General features: G+C 38.6%; 1 protein-coding gene across 1 annotated transcript in view; it reads left to right on the top strand.

Moving 5' to 3' along the window:
* Window positions 1-27443, top strand: part of BMAL1 (basic helix-loop-helix ARNT like 1) — a 59142-nt gene that overhangs the window by 19906 nt on the left and 11793 nt on the right. The window contains exons 2-15 of the mRNA XM_063117295.1: window positions 7731-7867; window positions 8518-8665; window positions 9130-9150; window positions 10900-10938; window positions 11311-11352; window positions 12917-13074; window positions 14208-14287; window positions 16099-16191; window positions 16459-16576; window positions 18244-18393; window positions 20644-20890; window positions 23717-23823; window positions 24100-24250; window positions 25751-25839. Coding sequence (XP_062973365.1) covers window positions 8526-8665; window positions 9130-9150; window positions 10900-10938; window positions 11311-11352; window positions 12917-13074; window positions 14208-14287; window positions 16099-16191; window positions 16459-16576; window positions 18244-18393; window positions 20644-20890; window positions 23717-23823; window positions 24100-24250; window positions 25751-25839 — 1435 coding nt within the window. The 5' untranslated portion in view covers window positions 7731-7867; window positions 8518-8525. The remainder of the gene's footprint in view (window positions 1-7730; window positions 7868-8517; window positions 8666-9129; window positions 9151-10899; window positions 10939-11310; window positions 11353-12916; window positions 13075-14207; window positions 14288-16098; window positions 16192-16458; window positions 16577-18243; window positions 18394-20643; window positions 20891-23716; window positions 23824-24099; window positions 24251-25750; window positions 25840-27443) is intronic.

Here is a 27443-nt window from a genome sequence, read left to right on the forward strand (position 1 = left end):
AAAGAAAATCACAGGCCTGGTTGCCAAGGTACTTAGAAAAATGATCCTTATGATCCTTAGAAATATGATCCTTATATAATAATGTGGTTATTTTTTTTAAGCATTTGTATACAGAGTGTCTTTGTTGCTGTAATTTTCCCCCTCAGTGACTATTGTGTGTGAGGAGCAAGGGATACAGGAAGAAGTCTTCCTCGTTTTCCAACCTTTAGGTTTTGTTAACTGGTCTATAATAGAAAAGGATAGGAGTTACAAGCAGTATTCAGAAACATTTTTCTTGTCAGAGAGCTCCAGCTATTGGGTGGTATAGAAATGTAATAAATAAATAAATAAATTCCTTATATTTTTTAAAAAATTTTTTTTACAATGAATCATCATCAATCATTTTGCATAGCCTTGTCTGGTTCGATCATCATACCAGATTGATAAATGCTCTCTAAACGAAAAAAATGTGTTATATGTTACAGGCACTCAGCTACGTGATGACTAATACTTTGCTTTTAAAGGAAATAATGAGAAACAAATGTACAAAACAAGCAAATACAAAATGTAGGTAGACATCCATCTGTAAAATTAAGGAAGTAAATTGGGACTTCTGCAAAAAGAATTCTCTAATAAATACTATTGATCAGGACATCGGTGTTGATATTTTTAAAATCTGATTGCTAAGGTCTGCTCTCACCTTTATCCCATACTCATTTTTTATGTGACAAATTGCCACAAGATTGTTTTACCTTGTTTGTTACATGAGGTGCATGCATTTCATATGACTACACCCCCATGTGGTGATAGCTGGCATAGTAGGTCATCTCAGGGGAAAGCTTGAGAACAAACATGGAAAATAGTTGAACAGATTGTGTTTAGGAGTGGTGAAATGACCCATGACTGCTTTCATGGTGGCTCAGTCATATGACAGTTTGGCCATACATTCAATCTGTACCACAGTAATGCAGGCTTATATATAGTCACTGTCTTGGTTGCCTAGGGAAAGTAAGAATCATCTCCCATCTCTCAGACAGAAAAACATTTATAGTTTGGAAGATATTGGCTTTTCTTTTTCCCTTTCAAGCCACAGACGTGCCATGCATGCCGAGCAGAACTTTGTGTATGTGGGCAAATGAAAACTTTAATAGGCTGGTAACTAAAATCATTGCCCACTAAGATCATCTAGTAAGACCTTTCTGCTTGTCTCACTGTCTTCTAGATATGGTTGGCAAGGATGTGCAATAGGGTGTTTTCTGTTGAAGCATCAAGAATGTGGAACACCTTACCATCGGAGGTTTGTGGGCCCCGTCTTTTCCGGTGTTCCACTGTCAACTACAGGCTCTACTCCTGGAGAAATATTTGGTCTGCCTGCTGCTTAAAGAACATAGTATTATTGTTTTAGGTCTTGACTGGTTGCTTTTATTTGCTGTTCTGGAGTTTATTGTTTTTAATGTTTGCTTAAATTGTATTGTTTATTTAAAAATAATCGGTTGGCTATGGCCATTCTAAGAACATTCCTTATTTCAGAATGCCACATTACTCTGCAAATTCCTTACTTTATGAGTTCTTGATCTGAAGAAGAAAGTAGAAACAATGGCAAATTGGTATGAACTTTACTTCTACTTTTGCACTAGTAAGATAGGACAAAATCAGATGATTGCTAATCATGCAGCTACTGAAAATATGAATGGATGCTTAGAGCTGCAAATTATGTGATATGCTTTAAAGACTGCCTTGTGGTAGAGCTGCAGCCCTGTAGTGAAGCAGTAATTCATAGCCCCTGGAACAAAAAGAAGCACAGATTCTTTTTTCAATTCATCTTGCCTTTTATCATTTCCTTGACTGTGCTCCCTAACTGCACTGGCATTCTCTTTGACTTGTTCATTACTTTCCTATTCTATGGTTTACCAAAAGATCTGGTGCACATAGTCAAGGTTTAATATGGACAAAGTGCTAGGAGAAACATCTCAGTTGATATGGAAAGGTATCAGTCACTAATCTTAGGGCTTTGAGCAAGGATCAGCAGCACAAGTAAAATGAGTGTTTATCCATATCTAACTTATGTAATGGGAAGCTTTCCAGTGATTTCAATTTTTTTAAAAAGAATAATAATTGGAGGTTCAGATAGGCCGCTTCTTTGCTGAAGAAACTTTAGCTACTTACAAAGGAAAGTCATTTTAACCTGCCTCGTCTCAGAGCTTCTTGTAGAGCCTTTTTGATGGCTGAGATGATAGAGATTTAATTAAGTAGTATATAAGTATTACAAATAAATAAAGATGACCACTTCATAAAGACTTCACTCTGGGCTAGGTAGTCTTAGCATACATTATTTTGTACTATTATATGCTGGAAAGCATTAGAAGGAAATATATACACTGCATTATGCTGATAATGGTAAATTAGCTTATCCTGTAGGCCAATCTGATCCTACAAATAGGAGGTAAGTCCTTCTTTGACAAGTGTGGGCTGCTAAAGAAATTCTCAGAATGTAGGGAACAAGCCTTTCCCAATCTTGGATACTGAGATGTTGTTTGACTACAACATGGCCAATGATAAGAGATTATGAGAGTTATAGTCCAACAACATCTGTGTACAAGATTGGAAAAGGCTGATGTAGAGCTTGTGATTTTTTTCTTGATTGATCTCTTAGATAGGCTCCCTAAATCTGTAACAGGGAAATAATATGCTCTACTAAATTGGCAGAAATATATGTAGAACACAATGGGAAGAAGTGATGGAAATATTAATACCACGGTCTCAGTGTAAATTTTTATCAGCCATCCTTAGATGTTAAACTACAACCCATAATGACAAAAACTATTCTGAAATGTTTATTGACCCTCATGCAGATTGAATGAAAAGGATATGAGAGTGACTCACATCACCGCAGATGTGGCAGGGTCAACTTTCTTTCTTTCACATGTTCTTATGCCCAGTATACTTGTAGCTATCTGTCTTCATTTCAGGCCACAGAATGAAAGGAGACACACCTATCATCATCGTCATATTTCTTGTGTGAAAAACCTCCACCACAGATGTTTTTGGTAACTGGAAAAGAATGCCTTCATGGTGTTCTGTGCTTGTGATTCAGCATTGTTGAATGGTGACACTGAATGTTCCTGTAGGCAGGGTTGAAGCTGCCAGTGTATTGCGTGTTGAGGTCTTGCCTCTCAGATGGGTGCCTCTGCCAGCTTTTTAGAGTTGACCTACTTTTTTTTTCCGTTGCTGCTCTGACCTTGATTTGCTCACTGAGGTGTTCATGCACTTGTGATCTGATTTGCTGCATGATTAGGTCAATCATGTGACGAGAGGCCATCTGAAAAGAGAAGCCCCAAATCAAAATGCAGGTGTTCTGTGTGTGTTTGTGTCTGTTGGCTCCTTATATTTAATATCTCTCAAATAAGATGGTGTTTAAGATGCACTGCCAAAGGAAGAGCTATAGTAGCAGTACAAACAGTGTCAAAATGCATTAGTTCTTTTCTGGACTCTAATCAGGAAGTGGCCTAGATGGCATTCTTTCAAATAAGTCCTTGAGGTATCTTGGCAACAAGCATGGGGTCACAATAGGAAGAAATTTGCTGCGTTTGTGTCCGTGGGTGTTCAAAATACATTACAGCAGTGCAGTGTTTCCTTTATTTATGGAATATATTATGCAGTTTCTTGAGAAGCAAGGGGGGAAATCCATTGTTGGTGTTCTCATTAGATTGTAATAAAATGAGCAGCTGTCATTACAGCAGAGGTTGCAAATGATGTACAGAGTATGTTTTTAAAAGGAAGCTCAATGTGGTGGATTTTATAAGATGGCTATTGTTTTCAGCCATAGGTGAATAGATGTGAATGTTACGTTATTGTGATTTTTTTTATTAGCAGTAGTATAAAGCAAACTGACTTTGACAACATAGAATAACATCTTGATGTATGTTCATGTAGCCTGCTTTATTTATTTCATTTTCATACTGCCCAATAGCCAAACCTCTCTGGGCGGTTCATAAGATGGAAGATGAACCTGCAGCATAATGGTTTGGATCCAGAGTTGCAGAGTGAAACTCAGTGAACTGGATGTTCCCCGTGGGGGAACGAGTTTACTGCTTGGGCTGGTTGGAAAATCCCATTTGCAGAGCAAGAGCGTCTGCTGGATCCGACTAAACAAAAGAAGCTCTTCCATTCATAGAACAGCATATCTGGATCCAACCTAGTGTTAATAATTGGTTCAATTTGATGTACAAAAAATGCTTAAGTAAGTACATCTATATATTTAAAGTATTAACATTGATTGTAGAGTTATGCATTTATCTATACCAACCTATACTTCTTGGCTGCAATGATCATATTTGTCTCATTACACAATATAAAATCAAATGAAAAGTTAAAATTAGAAGGGCATTGGAAAATATTAAAGGTAGTAGGCAAATAGTAGTATTGGCAATAGGAGCAGGAGAGGAAAGTAGCAATTATCCTATTTTAACTTAATTTTTAAAAGTTGATTTTTTTGTGATTATTGAACTTCAGGTGGTTTGCATGGTATGCTTCTTTACAATATTCACAGGAAGTGAATGGACAGCAGATGTGTTGTGGGGAGTCTCCATTGAAAGCATAGAATCCTTATCTTTTGACTATTGGCACCCAAGGCCATCTCTTATCTATTTATAAATTTTTATAGGCTTTGGTGCTTTGGGAGGATTCCAAGGTGGTATTTGGAAACCTTATTTCAGAACTTTTAGCAGTCCTTGTCTATATCTTTAAAACACTTCTTTTACAACTGTGACAGAAAGAAAAGGGAGCTGCGATTTTCAAGTTGTCAAATATTAACCTCTGAGTTTGTACCATTGGTTTCTAAAAAAACGTCCCTGTCACATTCTGTAGATCCATTTTTCATAAAGTTGGCTTGCAGAGGGTCAATTCACACATTGTATGGCTTGGTGCATTTATACCAGTATTGGGAACACTGAACACTATAAAGTGGGAAAGGAAAACAGGTCCTTGAGAACACCCTTTAGCAAGCCTCTACTGCATAGATGTGGTGGTTTGGAGACATGCATCTTCCACCACGCTACATAGAGCTTTTAGAAAGCACTTACAGGGCAAGTGCCATTGCTGCATAAAGCATGACAAAAGTTTCAGAACCTGAAGCAACATAATAAATCAGGTTCATCATGGGCTTGACTAGCCTGTTGTGTTAGTACATATTTTTTTGAAGTATTAGCTCTGGATATTATATTCACACCTTCTAACTGCATGTGCAGTTATTGATCCTTTCCTTTTAGAAAGTCATGGTGATTAGAAACATATCTTTCTCTCCCCCCTCTCTCTTTTCTATCTTAAAAAGTTATGTTCCAAAACTCTTTCACTCATTGAATGGACCTTTCTTGTTTTTAATCAGAAAAGACAGGAGAAAGTGGTATGTAGTGGTTAGAGTGTTGGACTGGGAGTCAGAGATCTGAGTTCTAGTCCCCACTCAGCCATGGAAACTTTCTGGGTGACTTTGGGCCAGTCACAGACTCTCAGCCCAACCTACAGTATTTCTTTGATTCTAAGACGCACTTTTTTCCCATATAAACATCTCTAAAAATGGGGTGCGTCTTAGAATCGCGGGTGTGTCTTAGGGTTTTTTTCTGTTGGTGGTACTGAAATTAGTGTGCGTCTTACAATCGATGGCGTCTTACAATCGAAGAAATACGGCAGCTCACAGGGTTGTTGTTGTGAGGATAAAATGGAGAGGAGGATCATGAATTGTATATGAATCTGTACACAAGGATAATTTTTCTTGCTTTAACTTACTGTTTCATTGATCCATATTTAATTTAAAGAGAATATGGAGGCATTTGGAGTTCAGTAGTAGCAGACCACTACAGACTAAGCCCTCTGCACAGTTGACATCCATATAGCGTTTCTGCTGCAGATCTTAAATTTGGGTCAGGATCATATGGGAGAAAATGGTAATATTCTATCAAGTCATTTAGGGCTTTAAATGTTAAAATCAGCAACTTACATTGAGCCCAGAAATAAACCGGAAGCCATTGCAGAACTTTTAAATTGGTGTTAAATGTTCTGAATGGCAACTTTCAGTCCAGCTGCCATGTTCTGAACCAATTATTTTAGTAGTTTTATATTTCGTATGTTTTTAATAACCAGTTGTAAGGCACCTTGGGTCTTTTTTAAAGAAAAATGTGTAAAATAAATTTAATAAATTAAAAATAAAATCATATCTGCCTAAGAAGGGTCCATAGCTGATACACTAGTCTAAAGTTGTGAAAGGTGCTTCATTCATGTCATGCATTCTGTTTCAAACATCTATAATATGGGGCTTATCTAACAGCTTTCCAAACCTACAAACTTGCTTCTTATTGCGAGTCCAATCCCATCCAGAACAGGCATAATGTTCCCTCTGAGAGCCATTGAACACCAATTAGCAGCACCTCTGTCTTGTCTGGGTTAGGCTTCTTTTTGTTATAGTCCAGGAGCTAGAGCAGGATTTATTTATCCGAAGAGTGCAAAAGCTTAGTGAATATTTTTTGTTTATATATGTCATAAGTGTTTCAGAAAAGTGAGTCTTACAAAATTCCAGTGGTGGGGGTTATATTGTGGCATCTGGATCCTTAAATGAAAGGCAACCTGTTTACATACAACAGGTTGCCGGGGTACAGTCTAAAAATACAAATATTTCTGTTGAGCCAGGAATCAAGCAAGGAAACTTCATTTCAGGAATACATCCAAAAGGCACATACATCTCAGCCATGTTGATGATGTCATCACGCAGCCCCCCCACCACTGGAATTTTGTAAGACTCACTTTTCTGAGACACCTTTGTCATATATAAACAAAAAATATTCACTAAGCTTTCTACTGTTAGTTTTTCCCTACCCTGTGCCTGCTTACCCTACCCTGTACCTGTTTGCATTCTCTTCCCCTCCTTATTGTTTTACTATGATTTTATTAGATTGTAAGCCTATGCGGCAGGGTCTTGCTATTTACTGTTTTACTCTGTACAGCACCATGTACATTGATGGTGTTATATAAATAATAATAATAATAATAATAATAATAATAATAAGCTTTTGCACTCGGTGGGGTAAATAAAACCTTCCTGGCTCTTGGACTATTAGTTCTCATCCAGGCTGTTATGTTATACTTCATTTCTATGCCACCTTTCTTCCAAAAGGCCCTGAAAACAGCTCACAAATAATATTCAACTATACTAAATGCAAGTTTACAGCAGAAATATTCAGCAATATACTACAACAGTGTTCAGCAATATACTAAACAACAATAACACAATACACTAAACAACTAAACAACAATAATGAAATATTCAACAATGAGCTAAATACAAGTTCACAGCAGGGTAGATAAGAGAGAGAAAAATAACTTGGTTGGAATAACATCTACCCCCTGAAGCAGCACCTCCAGCCCTGCTTTTAAAGTCTTCAGGTGGCGGGAGGGAGGGGGAACATGTGGAATAGCTCACCCTTGATGGTACAGTGTATCTTCACCTGAAGCATTACTGAGTCCAGGCCCCAGTTAAACACTTCTTCTCTCTCACCTGATTCTGATAGAAAGGAGAAGTGTGTTTCCAAAGAGATTCTGTAACTCTTTTTAACTGGACAATGCAATTTGTATTCTTAGGCCCATGCACTGTGTTAGTCCATGAATATCAAAGCTTGTATGTTTGTTTAAAGGTCAAAGAGTATATCCAGTGATACGTTAGAAGTAAATTGACGTTGAGATATATTTGTTTTCTTACCACCCAGGCACTTGAAAGCTGTTGTATAACAAGGCTGGAGGAAATGAAAGGAGGGTTAAGGTAACTTGCTGCTTCAGCATTGGCAGCAGGTAGAGTGAACATCCTTACGGAGTCGATCTAAGATTCCAGAGTGCAAACTTACAGGTAAGAACAGCCACTGGGGTTTAAATCCTTTTGTGCTGAGTTTCTGTATAATTGTACTGTATTCCACAAGGGAAGAAACTTAAGTGAGGCTGCTTTTGTTAGTAGATTCTAAAAACACATGTTACGTAAAACGATAATTAAAATTAATTGCATTGTTCCACCACTTTCCCCTTTTAAGCTATTTGAATCTTTTGCAGCTCTTTTTTTAGTTAAATAATTATTTGTTTGCTTCCTACTCTTCTCTGTTTTCCCAGCTCCTTTGGCCTGTATGCTTTGCCTGTGTTGATGTTTCTCTCCCTACCATGTGAAATTATGTTTTCCCACCTTTTCCTTTGATTTTTCAATTCTGTGCGTCATATAGCTGTCTCATGTATGCAATATATGCCAAGAGCTTTACATACGTTGTAGGTTAGGAATATGAGCTATTATACTTCTTTAGATGTGGTACATTTATTAAGTAACCAGCAAATTGAATGATAATTAGATTCTCAAAGCGATCTTGTCTTCTTTACAGCCTTAGCTTATCAAAGGGTAGTCTTCTTTTTCAAAATGTTGTCATAGTAGGCTATGTATCTATATGAATCAATTAACTGTTTGTGATGTAGTCTTTCAGTAAACCAATCGTCTTGCTTTTTTCCGGATAATTCCAGACAATCCAATGGCTGACCAAAGGATGGACATTTCTTCTACAATCAGTGATTTCATGTCACCTGGCCCCACTGACCTAATCTCTAGTTCTCTTAACCCGTCAGGAATGGATTGTAATAGGAAAAGGAAAGGAAGTTCTACTGACTATCAGTATGTGTGTTTCCAATTAATATCACCTTTCAGCTGTGCCTTTTCTTCAAATTGAACTTGGAGATTTATGCTTTGTTTCTACCAACAGTAGAACGAGATTAGATATTGCTTAACCTGTAAAACTTGCTTATAGTTTTTTATTAATCCATGACAAATCACAAATATAGAATCTTTTGAACTGAGTTAGACTTGGGCAGGGGAGACAATGAAATATGTTTCCATATAAGTTGCATTTCATTTACACATTACTTATTTTAAGTGTACACCTGAAAAAACAGAAATTTGTGAATAGAACACATCGTATCACACCAGAACATTGGATAGACCGCTGGGATTGTCTTAATCTTTTCACAAAGTGCAAATTGTAATTATTTAATATCAAAAATTAATGGACATTTAAGATTGTGTAGACAGCCAATATTTTTTGGTGTTCATGGCATATTGTATATTTTCTCACTTTTCAGGCTCGATGGCTTTTCTTTTGAGTAAGTACAAAAAGTGTGTGTGTGTGTGTGTGTGTGTAGTAACCCTGTTACAATGCTGACCATATAAAAGCCCCTCCAAAGAGTATAGAATGTCTTCAAATGCAGTGTTATCTTTCTGGCTTGTGAGTTAAAATTCATAATTCTGATAAGATTCCTTTTAAAAAAAAATACACACATGGGGACAATCTTTTGTCACGTAATTCATGAAACCCAGCAATGTAAAACAAACAACCCTGGGGTTTGTAGTCTGTTATCCAGTATAGAAAGAGCTAGAGGCTTAGGAATCCATCTAATTCAACACTCCCAGTTGCATTTGGAGATTCACAAACAGTGCATTAAAATTAGTTGCATTAGAGCAAAGGACAAATCATCAGGTTTTGAGAGGTTGCAACTTTTCTTCTTTTTGTCATTTCTAGCCCCATGAGACCCCTTCTAGAGGGAATGGATAGGGCATAACATTTTAGAGATTTCTAAAATATAGGTTTATTGTAGCTGAACTGATATGTCATTGGAGGACTAATTAATGCATCTTGGAATCCTGGTCCAGAATAGGAAAAAGATAATTAAATAGGGGAAAGGGAGAAATAATTTTCTCTTTTACAATTGTTTATATATCTGTAGTACCTCTGCTTGGTTCTTCTCACTGGCAAAATAATGCATGCATTTACATGGCCTAACCCCATTTGCACTTTGTATATTGCATAATAGCACAGTGTGTGAACACTGACTGACCTAGAAAGATAGACATTTAAAGCAACTTGTCATCCACACAAGAATCCATGCATTAAAAGGTTCCTTTGGAATGACAAAAATTAACAAGTGCACGTGCAGGGAATTGAACAGTTTTCTTTATTAACCATATTTCTTAAGCAAAGTATACCATGTACATATAATTCATGCTCTGATAATAGTTACTTAAAATCTCACTAGACATGCATAGGCCATTGATGTGCCTATAGTAGTTCTATGGTTGCAGACTACTAACTCTGAACTAAATAACACAGCTAGGGATTGTTTTGTTGGACCATCATGGCTACCTTGCTTTTTCTCAAAAACATAACAATAAGCAAGAAATGTTTAAAGTTGAATTATAAATAAGAGAACAATAAAGTCTCTTGTTTTCGGAGAAATATTAACAATTTTCAAATTTAAGTTATGTACTTGCTATTAGAATCAGTAATAAATATGTTCATTTATTTTGTTTCCATATTGGGCTAAGTTAGATGCTATGGTAAAAATGCTTCTGCTACAAATGGTGATGGAGCATCATGTTTCCCCTCCTGCTCCATGAGATCTAGTAAACTACCTCATTTTGTTTCATGATATATCACATATACCAACCCTACCTACGCATCATTGGCTGCTGTAGGCAAGAGAAGGGAAAATGTAGTACATGGTGATGTTGCAGTACACTGAGATGTAGAAAGCAGAAGTGAATTGGGCATGGGCTTGCTTTTAATGGTCTCTCCTCTTAAAGCTGTTTCTAAAATAAAAAATGATATAAATGTATTAAAAAGCATGGCCAGTTCCAAAAATACTTTAAATGTGCATCCAAAGTTGCTTTGTGTTTGTGTTTTCAGATAGATGTCTGTACTTCCCAGAAGATATTTTTATTTTCCTATAACAACTGCTGTAATTGTACCTCTGATTTCACTTGCATAAATGTTTGTTTTAGCAATGTGGTGTAGGAAACAATAATTCCTATTCTATTTGTTCCATGTGGATTTATCTTTTGTTCTGATTTTATAGAGAAGGCATGGATACAGACAAGGATGATCAACATGGAAGGTATTTATTTATGCCCCATTGCTGAACTGATTGTGGATTTTGGAAATGAGAAGTGCATTTAAACTAAAGTTCTGATCATTCCAGAGAGTGAGCTAAAAGACAGTATATGCTTTATGGGAAGTGTAATTGTGGTCTGTGGGATAGCACCAAAATGAGAGAAAATGCTAATTTTACTGAGAAAATAGACAGTTGTGATCCTTCAGAAATTTAAGTGATATAAATGATTGGGGTCCAAAGAACTATGCATCTAGTTCCACATGTTCAAAGGGGCTTTGGCCATAAATTTCTTCGAATAGCACCTGCCCCATCCCCTACCCACACAGCAAACAATGTATTGTTATCAAGACTTGTGTCACTTTTCTCCCCCTCCAGGTTAGAATATACAGACCAACAAGGCAGAATAAAAAATGCAAGGTAAAATGATATGTCTTTGTTTTTAACTCAGTGAACAGTGCGTGGGCTTATGATGTGAGATGTATGTGCCTTTTGGATGTATTCCTGAAATGAAGTTTCCTTGCTTGATTCCTGGCTCAACAGAAATATTTGTATTTTTAGAGTGTACCCCGGCAACCTGTTGTATGTAAACAGGTTGCCTTTCATTTAAGGATCCAGATGCCACAATATTTCTGTCTTCAACCTTCTGCTGCACAAGCCTCATCCATTTCTTGTAGCTTGCAGTGACAGTATTTTACAGATTAGATGACTTGTGTCCTTGAGTGTTTCCAGTCTATAGATTGCTTATTAAAAACAGCAACAACAACAATGCCAGAAAATTAAAGAAAAGAGTTGGATTTTGAGTTAATGAAGAAGTGTTAAAATTATTGTGTAACATTTTCCAATGTGGTTTATGTTAGTAAGTAATAGATATGCCACATTTTGGAGTGAATTCACTCATATCATTAATCTTAAGATAATAGTTGCTACTGCCTGATCACATGAGAGTTTGAACCTACCACATGATTATGATAATATGTTCAGGAAATGTAAGATGAGATAGTAATTGAATTTTGGGCAGCTGACACGATCATCCTGCATTTTTCAGAATCATCATTTAAGCCATCTATAACCCAACAACCATCTGGCTTACAACATAGGATTCATTTGTAACTAATCTCAGTGTTCTTGCCATTTAAATCAGTTGTAGGATCTTGTGTATAAAATGGATCTAACACATTATGGAAGGGAAGAGGAGTCTGTCTATTTACTCAGCCCTAATCCTTGAGCTTGATGGCTCAGGGTTGTTGTCTGATCTAATGGGTTGTGTCCAGAGGTTGCATTATATAACTTTCCTGTTCCTTCCTCCCCTTTTGTGCCTTATGGAAAAGCCCTAACTGGCAGCTTGGAAGACCATGTAGCATGGGATGAGGGCTGGAATGGAAGGGGAAATTGGTGAAAATCGGGTGTAGGGAATTTGTGCAAGAAGGACCAGTGATGGTACAAGGTGCCTCCATATGATTAGTGATTTCCCCCTTCTTAGCACCAGAGCCTACGCTGTGCAGGAGGGTCCTCTTACCTTCCAAAGAGATTCTTCAGAGAGTTGCAAGGGAGAAGGGAATGCTCATGCAACCTTTAGCTACAACAGGGACACAGAATCGCAGAATATGTTAATCTCTTTCTGTAGTTATTTTTTAACAGTTGCAGTAATTTCTGAATCCTATTTTTCTTTGGATTTCCAAAATTATACCATTGTTTATACTCTCAGCGGCACTCAAATAAGCAAGGATGGAGTTTAGAGCCCCAAATAACTCAGGGGCTTTTCTCGGCCCATTTAATTTGTTTTAGATCTGATTCTGATAAAACTTTCCAGCACAAACCAATGCTGATTAAACTTTTTATTACAAAACCTTAAATAAAGGTTTATCTTCCGTTATCTTACCATGTAAGTAATCTTGTTGTTGTTTTTAACAAAGGTTATTAAAGCTTGCACTGTTACTCTAGATACCTGAAATCTTATAATATTTCTTTCTTTATTATTTAGGGAGGCTCACAGTCAAATTGAAAAACGACGACGTGATAAGATGAACAGCTTTATTGATGAATTGGCCTCTTTAGTCCCAACATGCAATGCTATGTCAAGGAAACTAGATAAACTTACGGTACTGAGAATGGCTGTTCAGCATATGAAGACATTACGAGGTAAGTTTAAAACAAACTGTGTGGATGTAGCAATTATGTATTGAATATAGGAACTAAGTTTCTTACTGCTTTTGAGTGATCTAAGCACTTTGCTTTTATTACCTCAGTAATACTTACAATAGAGCCTCGTGTGGCGCAGAGTGGTAAAGCAGCAGTTTCTGCAGCTGAAACTCTCCCCACGGCCTGAGTTCGATCCCAGTGGAAGCTGGTTCTCAGGCAGCCGGCTTGGGTCGACTCAGCCTTCCATCCTCCCGAGGTCGGTAAAATGAGTACCCAGTTAGCTGGGGGAAAGGTAATAATGGCTGGGGAAGGCAATGGCAAACCACCCTGCTATAAGGCCTGCCAAGAAAACGTCAGCGAAAGCTGGCATCCCTCCAAGAGTCAGTAATGACTCAGTGCTTGCACGAGAGATTCCTTTCCTTTCAATACTTACAATGCCGTGGTAAAGTAGGCCAGTAGTGTTTCCATATTTCTGATGGGGACTGAGATTGAGATCAGGTTCACACGATCGGTGGATGGCAGCGTGGCTTAAATAAGGCATGGTGGTTTGCGGTGTATGCCGGCCACCTTTGTGAACATTCAAACTGCAGTGGGCAGTCATCACGGCTTCTCATGTCATGTTAACAACATCCCTGCCCCCCCAAACCCATGGGCTGTTCTTAAGTTCTGGGTAGCTTGTTAACCACGGTATGTGCTGCAAACCACCGTGGCTTATTTAAGCCACACTGGCAGCTACCGATCATGTTAATCAGCCCAGAGGATGGTGGTTTTTCTGAGACCACCTAATAAGTTTATGACTGCCATGACATTCTTGGTCTTTATGTAAGATATGAGTTAGCTAGCAATGTTTTCATGCTGCTAAAAGATACAAAAGTGAGAAAGACATTTTATTATGCCATCCTTCATTGGTTAAAGAGCTTGCAAATGCCTGAGCAGAATTAATGTAGCTGTTTCACAGTAGCTTTTGAAAACAACATTTAATTGGTTATAGACTTTCAGGCATTGTTCTAAGCATAAATAGAAAATAGCCTAGGGACAGTGAAAATAACTGTACATGAAAATTTGACACTTACTTCACATAACGTGACTGGCTTATTTAAGCATAATCAATGTTTTTTCTCCCTTGCTTTAAGGTGCAACAAACCCATATACTGAAGCAAACTACAAACCTGCTTTTCTGTCAGATGATGAATTAAAACATCTTATTCTTAGGGTATGTGTTAACCTCATACGTGTGGATGAGTATATATTTTTGTCATGAAAAGGAAGATTCTTTTAAGTTTAATGGAATTTTCTTATACCAGAGACTCTGGACAATATACAAAGCAACATGAGCAGTAATGTAAATTACATTACTTTCCTGTAAGGGACCTCTTGTGCAATGCCAATAGCATTAGTTGGTGTGATGGGATTCCTCAATCACACCAGTTATCGTTATTGGCGTTATGCTAGAATTCTTTTATACCAGCCCAATGTAATTTATCAATTGGATACTGCCCTTTTACAAGAATTCCCTCTAATGTAAGTGGAAGATGCTATAAGCAAAAGCCTCAGCCATCTTTTCACAAACGGTCTTCTCAACATAAGCAGCTGTCTGCTTATGATACGAGAAGAGCACGCTGTGCTGACCTCGACAGAGTGAAACAAGTGTTGAGTGGGCTTTCCAGGAAGATGGAATGCTGGATTAGTATCTGAGATGGAACATTAAATGTCTCATAATGTTGAAATGTTTTGAATTTTAAAAAGAGTTTCCAGAGTGGAAATATTAATGAAGGAATCGCCTCAATTTTTCAAAATTGGCCATTAGTTTGTCTGACCATTAATTCCAATTCAGCAATTCCTTATGGGCACATAGACACCTATATTGAATGTGGAATCTCTAAGTGCACTTCTATTGGACTTCGAGGGTAAGATTCTCTTTATATCTGACAAGAAATTATCATGTAAAGTTTTTTTTAAAATAATCAAATTACTAAATTTTAAACTTAGTGGAAATGGGTTTGATATTACTGAATATTGGGCATCCATATTATTATAGTGAATTACGATATCTATCCACTTAACAGTCAAATAAAACTTAGCATTAACATTTTCTGAGGTTTCTTATTTTAAAAGCTTGTCCTATACTTGAAACCATTGCCCAGTGCAACATAAAATATGTTCTTTTTTTTATCTCAGTCACCAAAATTTCAAGTTAATTTTTGTAGCCTTGGCTTGACACCCCTACAAATGTTACCTCTGTTATGGCAGTTGTAGTCCCAATGTATCTGGAGGGTTCCTAGTTGGGGAAAGCTGAAATAGACCCTCAGCGGCCCAATAGAGTATGTGGTGAGCGAATTTGGAGCAGTATTTCTTATCTTGTGCTTGGCATCTGTGATTGCTGCATAGGACCCCTTCCCAAATGTCTGGTTAGGCACCCCATAAGAATAACATTCTGGAGTCTGCCTTGAATTAATCTGACCTACTTCCAGCCAATACTTTCTTCTGGTTTCCTAGAAGCCCATTTGGAAAGATTGCTGGCAACAATCCAGTGGAAGTGAGTCATTTTTGCCTCTCTCGTTTCTGTAGCTTTTTCCACCCCAATACAGGAATGGCTCCTGGCAGACTTTTAAGACCCTGAAGAGGTTTTGTTAGAGCAAGAGGAGGAGGAACCTAGCTCTTTAGCCACTATCCCTCACTTCCTATGGCCTTTGGGTTATTTCTTTCACAGGAAGTTAAAAAAAAGGGGGGGCAAAATCAAGCATAGGAGAATTGTTTATTTTTCATTTTAGGTGTGGCTGAATTTAGCTATGGCACTTGGTGATTTTGCCTTTACATTTTTTGGCATTGTTATCAGAAATAGTGACAAAGTAATCAGGTCTGCATTGGTGTTTTGGGTTTTGTTTTGCCTTGTCATGTGCTACTCTATGTTTAAATTGAGACAGGAAAATTAGTCATCACCAAAACTCAACTACATGTTTCAAATAATTTTAAAAACATGTAAAGACAATAAAACAATGTGATTGTTCTGTCTTTCCCAATTAGGCAGCAGATGGCTTTCTCTTCGTTGTGGGCTGCGACAGAGGAAAGATACTGTTTGTTTCAGAATCAGTCTTCAAAATCCTCAACTATAGTCAGGTATATGTTGTGATGAATTAGGAAAGATCAGAACCTTCTAAAATATTTTCCTCAATTAAATGGTGAATATATGTGTTAGAAACTATCAATACTTGTTTTCTATTTTGTGCATTGAAATGAAGTCTCTCAGTTTGGGGACAAAATCTTGTTAAAAATATCAATAAATAGAAATGAAATAATAAAAAGAGCTATTAAGCATTTCTTTCCTTAAAGCATCTCTGCATGTTTGTAATGATTTAACTGGTTGAATGTATTTTGTCTTGACAGAATGATCTTATTGGTCAGAGTTTATTTGATTACCTTCATCCTAAAGATATTGCCAAAGTTAAGGAGCAGCTCTCTTCTTCGGATACTGCACCACGGGAAAGGCTTATAGATGCAAAAAGTGAGTGTTCGGAATGTTCATCCAGCTCTGCTGGCCAAGTTCACATGTGCATACTTATGACTTGATTAGTGCAGCATTGAGTAGTTGCATGTATGCGAAAACGAGCCATCAGAGATCAGACACAAATTTCAAAACAACACTAACATACTCCTTTCTATGCAATCAGTTCACACTGGTAGCTGCAAGCCATCAACTGCTGAATAATGTACATACACATGTGGACTAATTTGGGCAGAGCCACTGTTTGGATATGTCTATAGTTGTGGATTTCTTCAGATGCATGCCAACGTTAATTTGATCTGTGACTGTGGGTTTCTGCCCTTGCACTTGCCCCACATCAATACGTGTTACAGAGAAGGTCGGGAAATGGAATTGTATAGCAGGGAACTTCAGGAGGGAGCTGTGTGACCATTTGTGAAGCTGCTATTTTGTGACAGACACAATTGAAACTCAAAATCCTTTCAACATAGAGATTGTGTTAGAGCTCCCTCCCCCAACTGATTACTCTACATTTTATTTCTGAAGTTTTAACTGCCTTCAGACTGTTGTCCTGTCAATATAAGCCATTTCATATTTGATTAGAGCACATACAGAGCAGTATAATTTCATAGCTGGAAGTTTGACCAACATTTCTTCCAACCTAATAATCATTTAGTAGTTGGGGGATCATGTTTGTCTTTCTCAACTGTCTAATTTACTATGGCTGCATCTTAAAACGCCTCAAAGATCATGGGATCATAGAGGTAAAGGGGTCTTGTGGGCCATCTTGTTCAACCCACTGCTCGAGGCAAGAAATCCAGAGCTAGATCATTCCCAATAGCAATTTGCCACTGTCCAGCATCCTTGAAGACTTCCAGAAACAGAGAGCTCACCTCCCCACCAGTAATGGGTTCTATTTTCAAACTGCTCTTACCAGTAAGAAGTTTATCATACCATAATGAAGCTATTGTCCCTTCGGTAATCCATTGAAAGGGAATATGGAATATCCTTTGCCAATATGTTATACACACACACACCATTAACCAGCTGTGATTGACAAAATATAGTCTTTATGGTTCAATTGTATCTTAAACCCTTTAGACTTAGTCCTGCCTTCTGAGGCTGTAGAGAATAAAATGGAACTCTTTTCATAACTTGGAAAATATCCTTTTTTATACAGCTTAAGACTGCATTAGACATTTTTGCAGCTGCATGAGATAGCTGACTCATATACAACTGATGATCAATTACAATCTCAAGATCCTTTTCATATGTATTGCTACCAAGCCATAGATCTCCAGTCCTATACCTGTACATTTGTTCCCCCACCCACAGTACAAAACTTTGTTGTTGTCTCTGTTGAACTTCATTTTGTTGGTTCCAGCACAGTTTCCCATTCTTTCAAGGTCACTTTGAACTTAATTCCTGTTTTTTGAGATGTTTGCATTCATCCCTTTGTGTCTTCTGAAAATTTGATAAGAGTTCTTCCACCCCTTCACCTAAGTCTTTGATAAAAAATGTTCAACCCTGTGGAACCTGCTCAAAATCTTCTTTCAGTTTCTGTAAAGCCCTGACATACTCAAGGATAAATACAACATGAATGAAAGGTTCCATAGGTTTGAGAAAAAAAGTTTAAATCCACCACAATGGATTTGTGCTTTCCCTCTCCCCCACCCTTCCTTATGCAGCTGGACTTCCAGTTAAAACAGATATAACGCCTGGGCCATCACGGCTATGTTCTGGAGCAAGACGTTCGTTCTTCTGTAGAATGAAATGCAACAGACCATCTGTGAAAGTAGAAGACAAAGACTTTCCTTCTACCTGTTCTAAGAAGAAAGGTACTAGTAAATATGCATTAATTAATTTAGACAAACCATTTTGGTTGAATTCTGGTGATAAGATGTTTATTTGGGATCTAATGAGTCATTGCAGAGTTATAGCTGTGTAAATGAAATGGGGGAGAAACCTGATTTTCACTGGCTCTTCTAGAACTTATGGTTTCTCGCCTTTTGAAACCATAGGGTTTGCCACTGAATTCTGTGGGATCAGGACTAGATTTACTACACGCAGTGTCATTTAGAAAAAGGGATTTAGCTTTGGATCCTACAGTGATCCATGAGCCCACATACAGATGAAGAAATAAAGTTAGAGATCACTAATAGAAACATCTATTTTAAGTAATGTCCTGTTATCAGATGGTATCTATTGGGTCAAACTAATCAAGCTAATAATGATTAAGGCCAGAATATAGCTGGCAGACATGCAAATTGTTAATAGCAAAATATACTTAATCAGAGCCAAAGATTTTTTAAAAAAACTTAATTCTATAGGTAGAGGTTAAGTTATTCCCACTTAAACCAAACTACTTATATTTATTGGCTACATGAGTAAGTGATGCTTGCAGTTTACTATTTTTTCTAAATAGAGTTGGATACAGAGTTGTCAAAAGCAGAACTCTACTCACAGGACACTCTGCTGTAGGAGGTGGCAGGAACTCGTTTTTCTCATTCCTCCTTCCCCCTACAGCCCCCTGTGTCTCCTGAAAATCTGCTCTGGAGGATCGTGGGACCTCCATGGAAGCTTATTGGGTACAGTGACACAATATTCTCTGCCCAGGTAGTGATTATTCAATTCACGCCTGGCATGTGCTACAGCTGAAACAAGCCCCCGTTGCTTGTTTAAGCTGTGCTTATCATGCAAACTAGATCAAAGTGTCAGGGTTCGCATGTCATACAATGACATATGATTGGGCCAATCAGAGGTTGTTTATGCAAAACAGAACCAGCTTGCTGCCTCCCCACTCATGAGTTAATGAACCCACAATTTTCTGCTATTACATGCGAAAAGGGCCAATGACTCACAAAGTGAGCAGACTTTGTTGCAGAAGATAGATGCTGTGATATGTAAACTTCATTGGATAGGTCAGTTGGCCTAGCTTCCGGAGATGGAATTTCAAAATAGCTCAGCTAACTGAATAAATTGCCCACATCAGCTTTGCCATATTCCACCAGGAAAGCATTCCTGGGCTTCTAGTATTGGTACGTGCAGCATTGCCCATCATAGTGCTGCAGTTCTAGGAGTTGTGGCACCTACCAATATTCTCCTTCTGTGCAATTATTAAATTCACAGGAACACTGATCTTTATTGAATCTGGCAATGGCTAAAGGCAAGGGCGGGCAGCTTTTGGCCCTTTGGATGTTTTGGCCTTCAACTCCTAGATCATCCCTAGGCAGCATATCTAATGGTGAGGGATGATGGGAGTTGTATGCCAAAACATCCAAAGGACCACAAGTTGCCTACCTCTGGCTAAAGTGAATGCTTTCTGTGACCATTGATAGTCATGGCCGTACATGATCGTGCATGGAGATGGTCATGCACTGGCTACTTCTATATGGTATCCCCTTCCTTTGTATTAAGTTCACCTGTCTGCTGGCTAGAGAGCCATGAGGAGATGCTATTTCTCTGCTTGGTATAAAATAAACTCCCAGGGAATTTAAGTCAGGCCCATGAGAAAACTACAGCCCTAGCACCTGTGATGGATTCTAAGCTTAAGTGATTCTGTTGTGCTACAAATACCACTGTAGTTGGATGGAACACACCTGTGGTAGGCTGTAAAGCTGCAGTGGCTTCTTGAAACACTCCATGTGGCCCTTCAGCTTTTCCTTGAGTTGTTGATGGTGGCTCACAACAGGTGGCTGGGATCCATACTACATGAATCTCTGTGGTTCAGCTCAGTATACATTCAACTAAAGTTGCCAGCTTTTGACAAAGAAGCTGCTCCTGTGCCTCTAACTACTGAATGATATCACTTCAGCAGGTGCCCTTGCCCAGCACTACAGTGGCACGTGTTGATCCTCTCCCTGGTCTGAAAGCATTGAAACCCTGAGAAAACCAGGAGCCGATAGTCCTAGGCCAAGCATATGCATGGAAGTTTCATTTGTTCAGTTGTTCGAAAATTGAGCCCTTAAAATTCAAGTTGACTGTGCTGGCTGCAGGCAGGATTCTTCAGAGTTTCATGTGAATGAGCCTGAAACTGGCATTTTTCACCAATGCAGTATTGATAACATAAACCTCATTTTCTTTTGTAGCAGACCGCAAAAGCTTTTGCACCATCCATAGCACAGGATATTTAAAAAGCTGGCCACCAACAAAAATGGGACTAGATGAAGACAATGAGCCTGATAACGAAGGCTGTAACTTAAGCTGTCTCGTAGCAATTGGACGATTGCATCCTCATGTAGTTCCTCAACCAGTAAATGGAGAGATCAGGGTTAAACCAACAGAATACGTTTCTCGACATGCAATTGACGGGAAATTTGTATTTGTAGATCAGAGGTAAGAACCAACATCTTTCATTCATGGTACCAGGTCTATGGTCTGATGCTGATGTTCATTCTTTAACCTACTAGACGTTCAGAACAGCTATAATAGTATAAAAATAATTAAAGTACAAAATAATTAAGGTACATCGAAACAATTATATATCCACATGAAATTTGTGATTGCTTAAATAATTTATTGTCCTAAATTATTGCTTATAACATACACTGTAATCATTTGTTGCTCAAGAAGATTGACAGCCAGCTGAAAAAGGGTACAATCCATAACTCTTTTCTACTATTTTGGTATAAACTCCTCCTCTTCCTGCAACATAACACAGGAAGCCAAGCTCAGGACATCAAATTAAAAGGTTGCAACCCACTGATGTGAGACTGGTCATAGTGAGTGGGAGTGTCTTTGTGGTAATGAACTCCATGTATGTATGGGAATCCTTGCCCTCACAACGAATTCCATAAGAGGTCTCACTCTGGCATTACAAACTCATAGTCTCACTGGATTATAAAAAGGCATGCATAGCTTTCCATGTCTTCTATTGGTATGGGTGTGGGGGTAGAATCCATTGATAAATTTATTTTTGTTTTTTAAAAGAGGGGAGGGAGAGGGCCTGATCAAGAAAGAATTCATGGAGCTGATAAATTTGTTGCATCAGTTGCAATTAATTTGCAGTTCATTTATTAAAACAATGCTATTGCTTGGTATTTGGAATGGGAGATTGTAGAAAGGGAAGAAAAGGGGCAAATGTTGTTCTGTATGCAAAGATATATAATCTGCCTTTCAATCTTTGTTTGGCAGAAGTTGAGGCAGGCTGAGGTTTTCATAGACATAGCTATAAATGATTATTTTTGCTTTGTTGTCATGCCTAAGAAAGAACATGGCACAAAATAAAGTCCTGACTTTAAAATGTCAGCTTCATTTGGAAAGCTAGAGATAATATTTCAGGAAAATGACACTTTTGTGGGCTGCCACTCCACTGAAGTGAGTGGGAGTGTCTTTGTGGTAATGAACTCCATGTATGTATGGGAATCCTTGCCCTCACAACGAATTCCATGTTCTTGTCAGTTTTGTGTAAGGATTTGTTGTACCATGTGTAAGTGTATGAACACGGGAGAACCTTCTTTCACTTAATAATGCTTACTACATGACCCTTGCCAATGTAATATTACATGTAAATATTAAGTGCTCCTTCCCCCTCATAGCCAGCGTGCATCCTATAGGATTGCGCCCTTAACCTTTTAATAGCCTAAGTTTTGACAGTGATCAAAATCCAGTAAACAGTTCAGTGGCCTTATGAATGCCTAACACTGTGTGACCATCACATCTACTTTTTGGCAAATAAATGTGTTCTTATTTTTTGTTTCACTCGTCTGCTGTGTTCTCTGAAACTGTTCCTATGTTGAGCTGTACATTGGAAAATTTCTGCTTGTGATATCTGATGGTAGGAGGAAGGGGTGAGGGCTCCTGTTTGAGTGTTTCCATTAGAAAAAGATTTAGTGTTGTTTTTTAACAGGGCCACTTGAAACTGGGATCACTGTGACATGCCCAGCTCTTGGAATTCCCTCCTCCTACTAGCAGCCCTCTAAGGTGCCACTTCAGATCACCAAAAATTGAGTGAAGGCAGCTTCTGTGAGTTGGATCTCTGGATTCAGACTTAAAATCCCTATAAAATTCCTACGCTCAATTCTAGAAGCCTGTGACCTTGAGCAGACCTACAAAAGGAAGCACAAGCTCTTGCAGAAATATGCCCCAGCATGTACATGTAGTAATAAGACACAGGCATTCAGCCCACATCTCTCTTCCACTGCACTTACATAATTTAGTGTTCACTACAATGCACTTGCATTCATTATGTGAGTAGGCCCCATTAATGGGACCCGTCCATCCCAATGGAGAAGATGGGACTGTTGCCTACATTTATACCAAATGCCCTACATTCAAGGAGGGTGTGTGTGAATGAGATTGAATGCATGTGTGAATCTTCTCTAAGTCAGTACCAGTTCATCAGTCATTCGCATTATTCCAGATGGTCATGCCACCAGTGCCCATAACAAAAGGTAATCCACACAATGCAGCTGTGGATGTACCAAAAGTGGTTGGGGTAAATTGTCTTAGTCACACAGGGCAGAGTTGCTGTGATAGGCATGAATCCAGTCTTACACTTCTGTGAACAGATGGTCTCCTCCCATTCTTGGAACGAATCAAGGTCCAGCAGTGCCTCCTGACTGGAGGAATGTGGGAGGCGATATCCCCCAATTCCCCCCTGCAGCCCCTAGAGCCACCTCCCACATTATTCCAGAGAGTCCCACTACCCTCTGGTCCAGCTTTTGTGGGGACATGAGCTGCAGGCAGAAGGGAAATAGGTGAAAATGGCTTTCCCCCTGCCTCTGCTGGGGTTGTTCTGCTCACGGCTATTCTGGATCCAACCCATTGCCATCTCTCATGCTACACTTGAAGTCCCAGTTCATGCTCATTAAGCTTAGCTTTAGGCTTGAGGTGCTTTATAATTGATCTTCAGAATGGAATATGAGTCGTGTAATTTGCGGCTTTATAGGGAATTAATATAAATTTGGTTTTATAGTATGGTTAACTTTCTTACTGGCCCCTGCTCTTGCGTCTTTAATAGCAGCCTGATCTGTCAATATCAGACAGGTGATAATGCTTATCTCTATGCCATGAAAAGCTTTCCTTGCTGATCTCTTAAAGAAACAGGAGCAAGGCAGGACAATTTTCTTCTTGGCTGGCATTCCTATTTTTATAGTAGATGTAATTTGTTTTTTGTTTTGTTTTTTTCAACAAAAGCTAAATGGCCTTATTATATTTTAGGGCAACTGCAATTTTGGCCTATTTACCACAGGAACTTCTAGGTACTTCATGTTATGAATACTTTCATCAAGATGATATAGGACACCTTGCAGAATGTCATCGGCAAGGTAAAACATAATATGGAAAACTATTGGTGTAAATAATTGAGAACTTTAGATTTATGGTTTTTTAATTAAGAGAAATTTGGCTAGGAAAAATGATATTGCTAATTTGAGTAATGGAAATATTCTAAGTTGACATTATAATTGTAAAAGTAGAACATATGTAGGAAATTTGACACAATGTGAAGCAGTGGAAGTAATTAACACATATGGCTACAAAATTGTTCACCCATCTATAAAAAGAATGCATGTTAATATGAACTTTTTCCTTCTCTCTTTCAGTTTTACAGTCTAGAGAGAAAATTACTACTAATTGTTACAAATTTAAAGTCAAAGATGGATCTTTTATAACACTGAGGAGTTGTTGGTTCAGTTTCATGAACCCTTGGACCAAAGAAGTAGAATACATTGTCTCAACTAACACGGTAGTTTCGTAAGTATTTTTCTTCACTGATGCACTGAGTACTTAAGCCTGCTCTCCGTTTATCAGTGTAGGCAATGTGCCGAAAAAATGCATCTGTTTTTGTGTGTGTTTTGTTTAAAGATAGTAAGCATCTGTTAAAAAAAAACAAGTGTTTCTATAGCTGCAGAGGTATGAAAAAATTACCTTAAATACTTCCTTGTTTGGGGCATCAAAATGTAGAGAACATTGTTGTTTTACATGGATGCATACCACTCTGCAACCCAATCTGCCTTTCCCTTGTCAAGGACAAGTTAATCAAATAACAGTAGAGCTGTAAGAAGTTAGAAAGTCACTTATTCATTTATTTATTTATTACATTTCTATACCTCCCACTAGTCAAAGCTCCCCTAATCGTAATTTTTGCTGTGAAGAGGATTCTAAATTAAACAAGTTAACTTCCTTACCTTGAAGTTGCCAGACGGACAGTATTTAACAAGAATTGAATAAGGGTCTTTACCTTCATTATTCCCTGGTGCTGTGGAAGGCAGCTATTCTTATATGCATGCTGTACCTGGAGTTTTGTTAAAGTGGGTTCTGTCTAGGGATGCTTTATAATTGATCTAGGGATTGATCTAAGTCTAGGGATGCCACTTCAGAATTTCCCCTGTTCAGGTGTTAAGCCTAAACAGGGTATAGCACGGTGTGAGAAGAGGCTAGGGATGGTGCATGCTGGTCCTGCCTCCTATCTCAATGTGTGCGCTTCCCCCCACCATCTCAGTTTTGACCTTGCTGCATTGAATAGCAGGGTCTGAAAAGGGTTTCTGTTCATGTTTGCTTGAATGTAAGTAGAACCGTCTGCTCAATCAGGGACGCTGCATTATCAGGGTCTTCAATCATGCAGAGTTCTTGCTCAACGTAAACAAGTCAGAACTGTCGTGGTCTTCACTGCAACGTAAGAGTGGGCCAGTGTGTGTGATCCTGTGCCTATATCCATGTGTTGTCACACCCTGTTCAACCTAGACAGGGCTCATAGGATAAATGCAAGCAGGTAAAATAGACACATGATTCTCCATTTCTTGCTTCTGGTGTCATGTATAGTGGGACTTGTGGATCTTACTCTTGCTAAGATTGAGAAGCCCAGTTTACTTTGTGAACCGCCCAGAGAGCTTCGGCTATTGGGCGGTATAAAAATGTAATAAATAAATAAATAAATAAATAAATAAAATTACTTGTGAGATTCATGTTGCTTGTTATAGGTGATACCTGTGAATTCCACTTTATATGTTGCAACCAAAAAAGCAAAGGCAGTATTATAATGTTCATATTTCTCCTTTTCCTGCTTCTGTGTAACTTATGATCTGGTTCTTACTCAGTTAAAAGTTTTAATCCAAAGCTTGTCAGGCCTTCGCTGTGTACTTCATTCTGATCACTTCCTGTGATCTAAAAAGAGAAAACGCGTCTTTTAATATGCTGAATAACTGGCTGTATGCAGGTGTTTAATTTGCCTGTTTGCTTCTTTTGAACCCCCAGTGCCAATGTACTCGATGGCGGAGATGCGACTTTTCCACAGCTTGCAGCTTCGCCGCACAGCATGGACAGTGTACTGCAGACTGGAGAAGGTAAATAGAGCACTTAGCAGCCTTCCTTTTGCGTTAGTTTCTTCAGCCAGCTTGGTGTTGCACCATCCAAAGGCAAGTCAGTCCATTATGTCCTGGATGTGCTACAAGTCTATGTTTAAGTGGCTCTTGTAGATCAAGTGAAGGAGCTCTGCAAACTTCAAGAGCATTGAGCAGTGTATATCATAGTCTAAACTGGTCCCTGCACCAAAGAACATACATGGAGTTAGTGTAACAGAGAGTCTAAAACAGCATATCAGGGTGGAGAATCTTTTTCCCCATTGAGAGCCACATTACCTCTGGGAACCTTGGGGGCTGCATGCTGGTGCTGGTTGGGGTGGGAGCCAGTGATGAGTAGGGCCGGAACTACCACACATCTTGTGACTGTTACCATCTTGCACATTTTTTTGTCTCAATAATCTCTCTTGCACATGTGTGCACATACTTATTGAAGCAAAAAAACCTGTAGTCTTACGATTGCACAAAAATATTGAAAAGTGGAAGAGATGCTGAAAGCTGAGACCCAGAGCGAACAGCTTTGTCAAAGCAGTGGGAGATATACAGCATCAAAAGAACTGGTTGCTTGCTTCAGGGACTTAACTCCCATTGCCTTGTCATTATGGTCCTCATTCCCCTGCCTTGGATAGAGTTGTTGGGACTGCTAGCCTGTAGAAGTGCTGCTAAGAGTTGGGAAGTGGGGAGGGGGCTGATCAACTGGATTAATTGTTAAGAACACACCAATGTGTGACCTGCTAGACTTTGACAGCAAGGGACTTGAACTTCCAGGCAACTATACAGGGTATCTGGCTGCCAGTCTTGGCCTTGCATAGCTGGGGCCTGTGTGTTTCTCTCCTTTTATTATCAATGCACTCCTCCCCAGAATTCTCTAAATTGTGCACACCTTCAAATGTTGCAATTCAAATTGAAACTGAATAACTGTCAGTATCCATTCACTCAGCCTGAGCCAAGCATTTGGCGTGTTTGTAAAAATATATACTCCTGCCTCTTGTAATTTCTCAAGAAGTTCTGCCTTAAGTATAACAACAAAAACACAATTTGGGTTTCAAAACACATGAATGAAGTTCAGGGTTCAGTTATATTTAGCCTCCCTTAGCCAGACAGGCTAAGCTTTCATTTTTCATCTATTAACTATGGATTATCCTCTCTTTGGGGCATTCTGCTTAGCGTGCCGAGAAGCTGATCCCTTTTGCCTCAGACTGAAGTGATTACAGATAACAAGCTGCTAGTACATCATAACCTTGGTTAACTTACACTTGGTTACATAAAAGGTCTAGATAATAGTGAAAGGTTATGTACCTTGATGGTTCGGAAGCAGGAGGCATGACCTCTGCTACTCCATACTAGGGTTCAAGGAAGCTCCCCTGAAAGATAGATTGCCCATCCTGATCAATTTGTTGCTGCAAATGTGGTTGTACTCTCAGTTCACTCAGAGCAACAGAACTAAATTAGCAACCCTCTACAATTCATAGTGGTTCTTTGAAAGACATGTTAATGAAGAAAGCTGGGACATTTTAGACACATGGTTATAGAAAGATGACACAGATCTTTGCACGAGCTTTGTAATGGGCTCTACTTCCCTAGCAGCA

This window comes from Elgaria multicarinata, chromosome 2 (genome assembly GCF_023053635.1).
Source record: "Elgaria multicarinata webbii isolate HBS135686 ecotype San Diego chromosome 2, rElgMul1.1.pri, whole genome shotgun sequence".
Taxonomy (NCBI): Eukaryota; Metazoa; Chordata; class Lepidosauria; order Squamata; family Anguidae; genus Elgaria; species Elgaria multicarinata.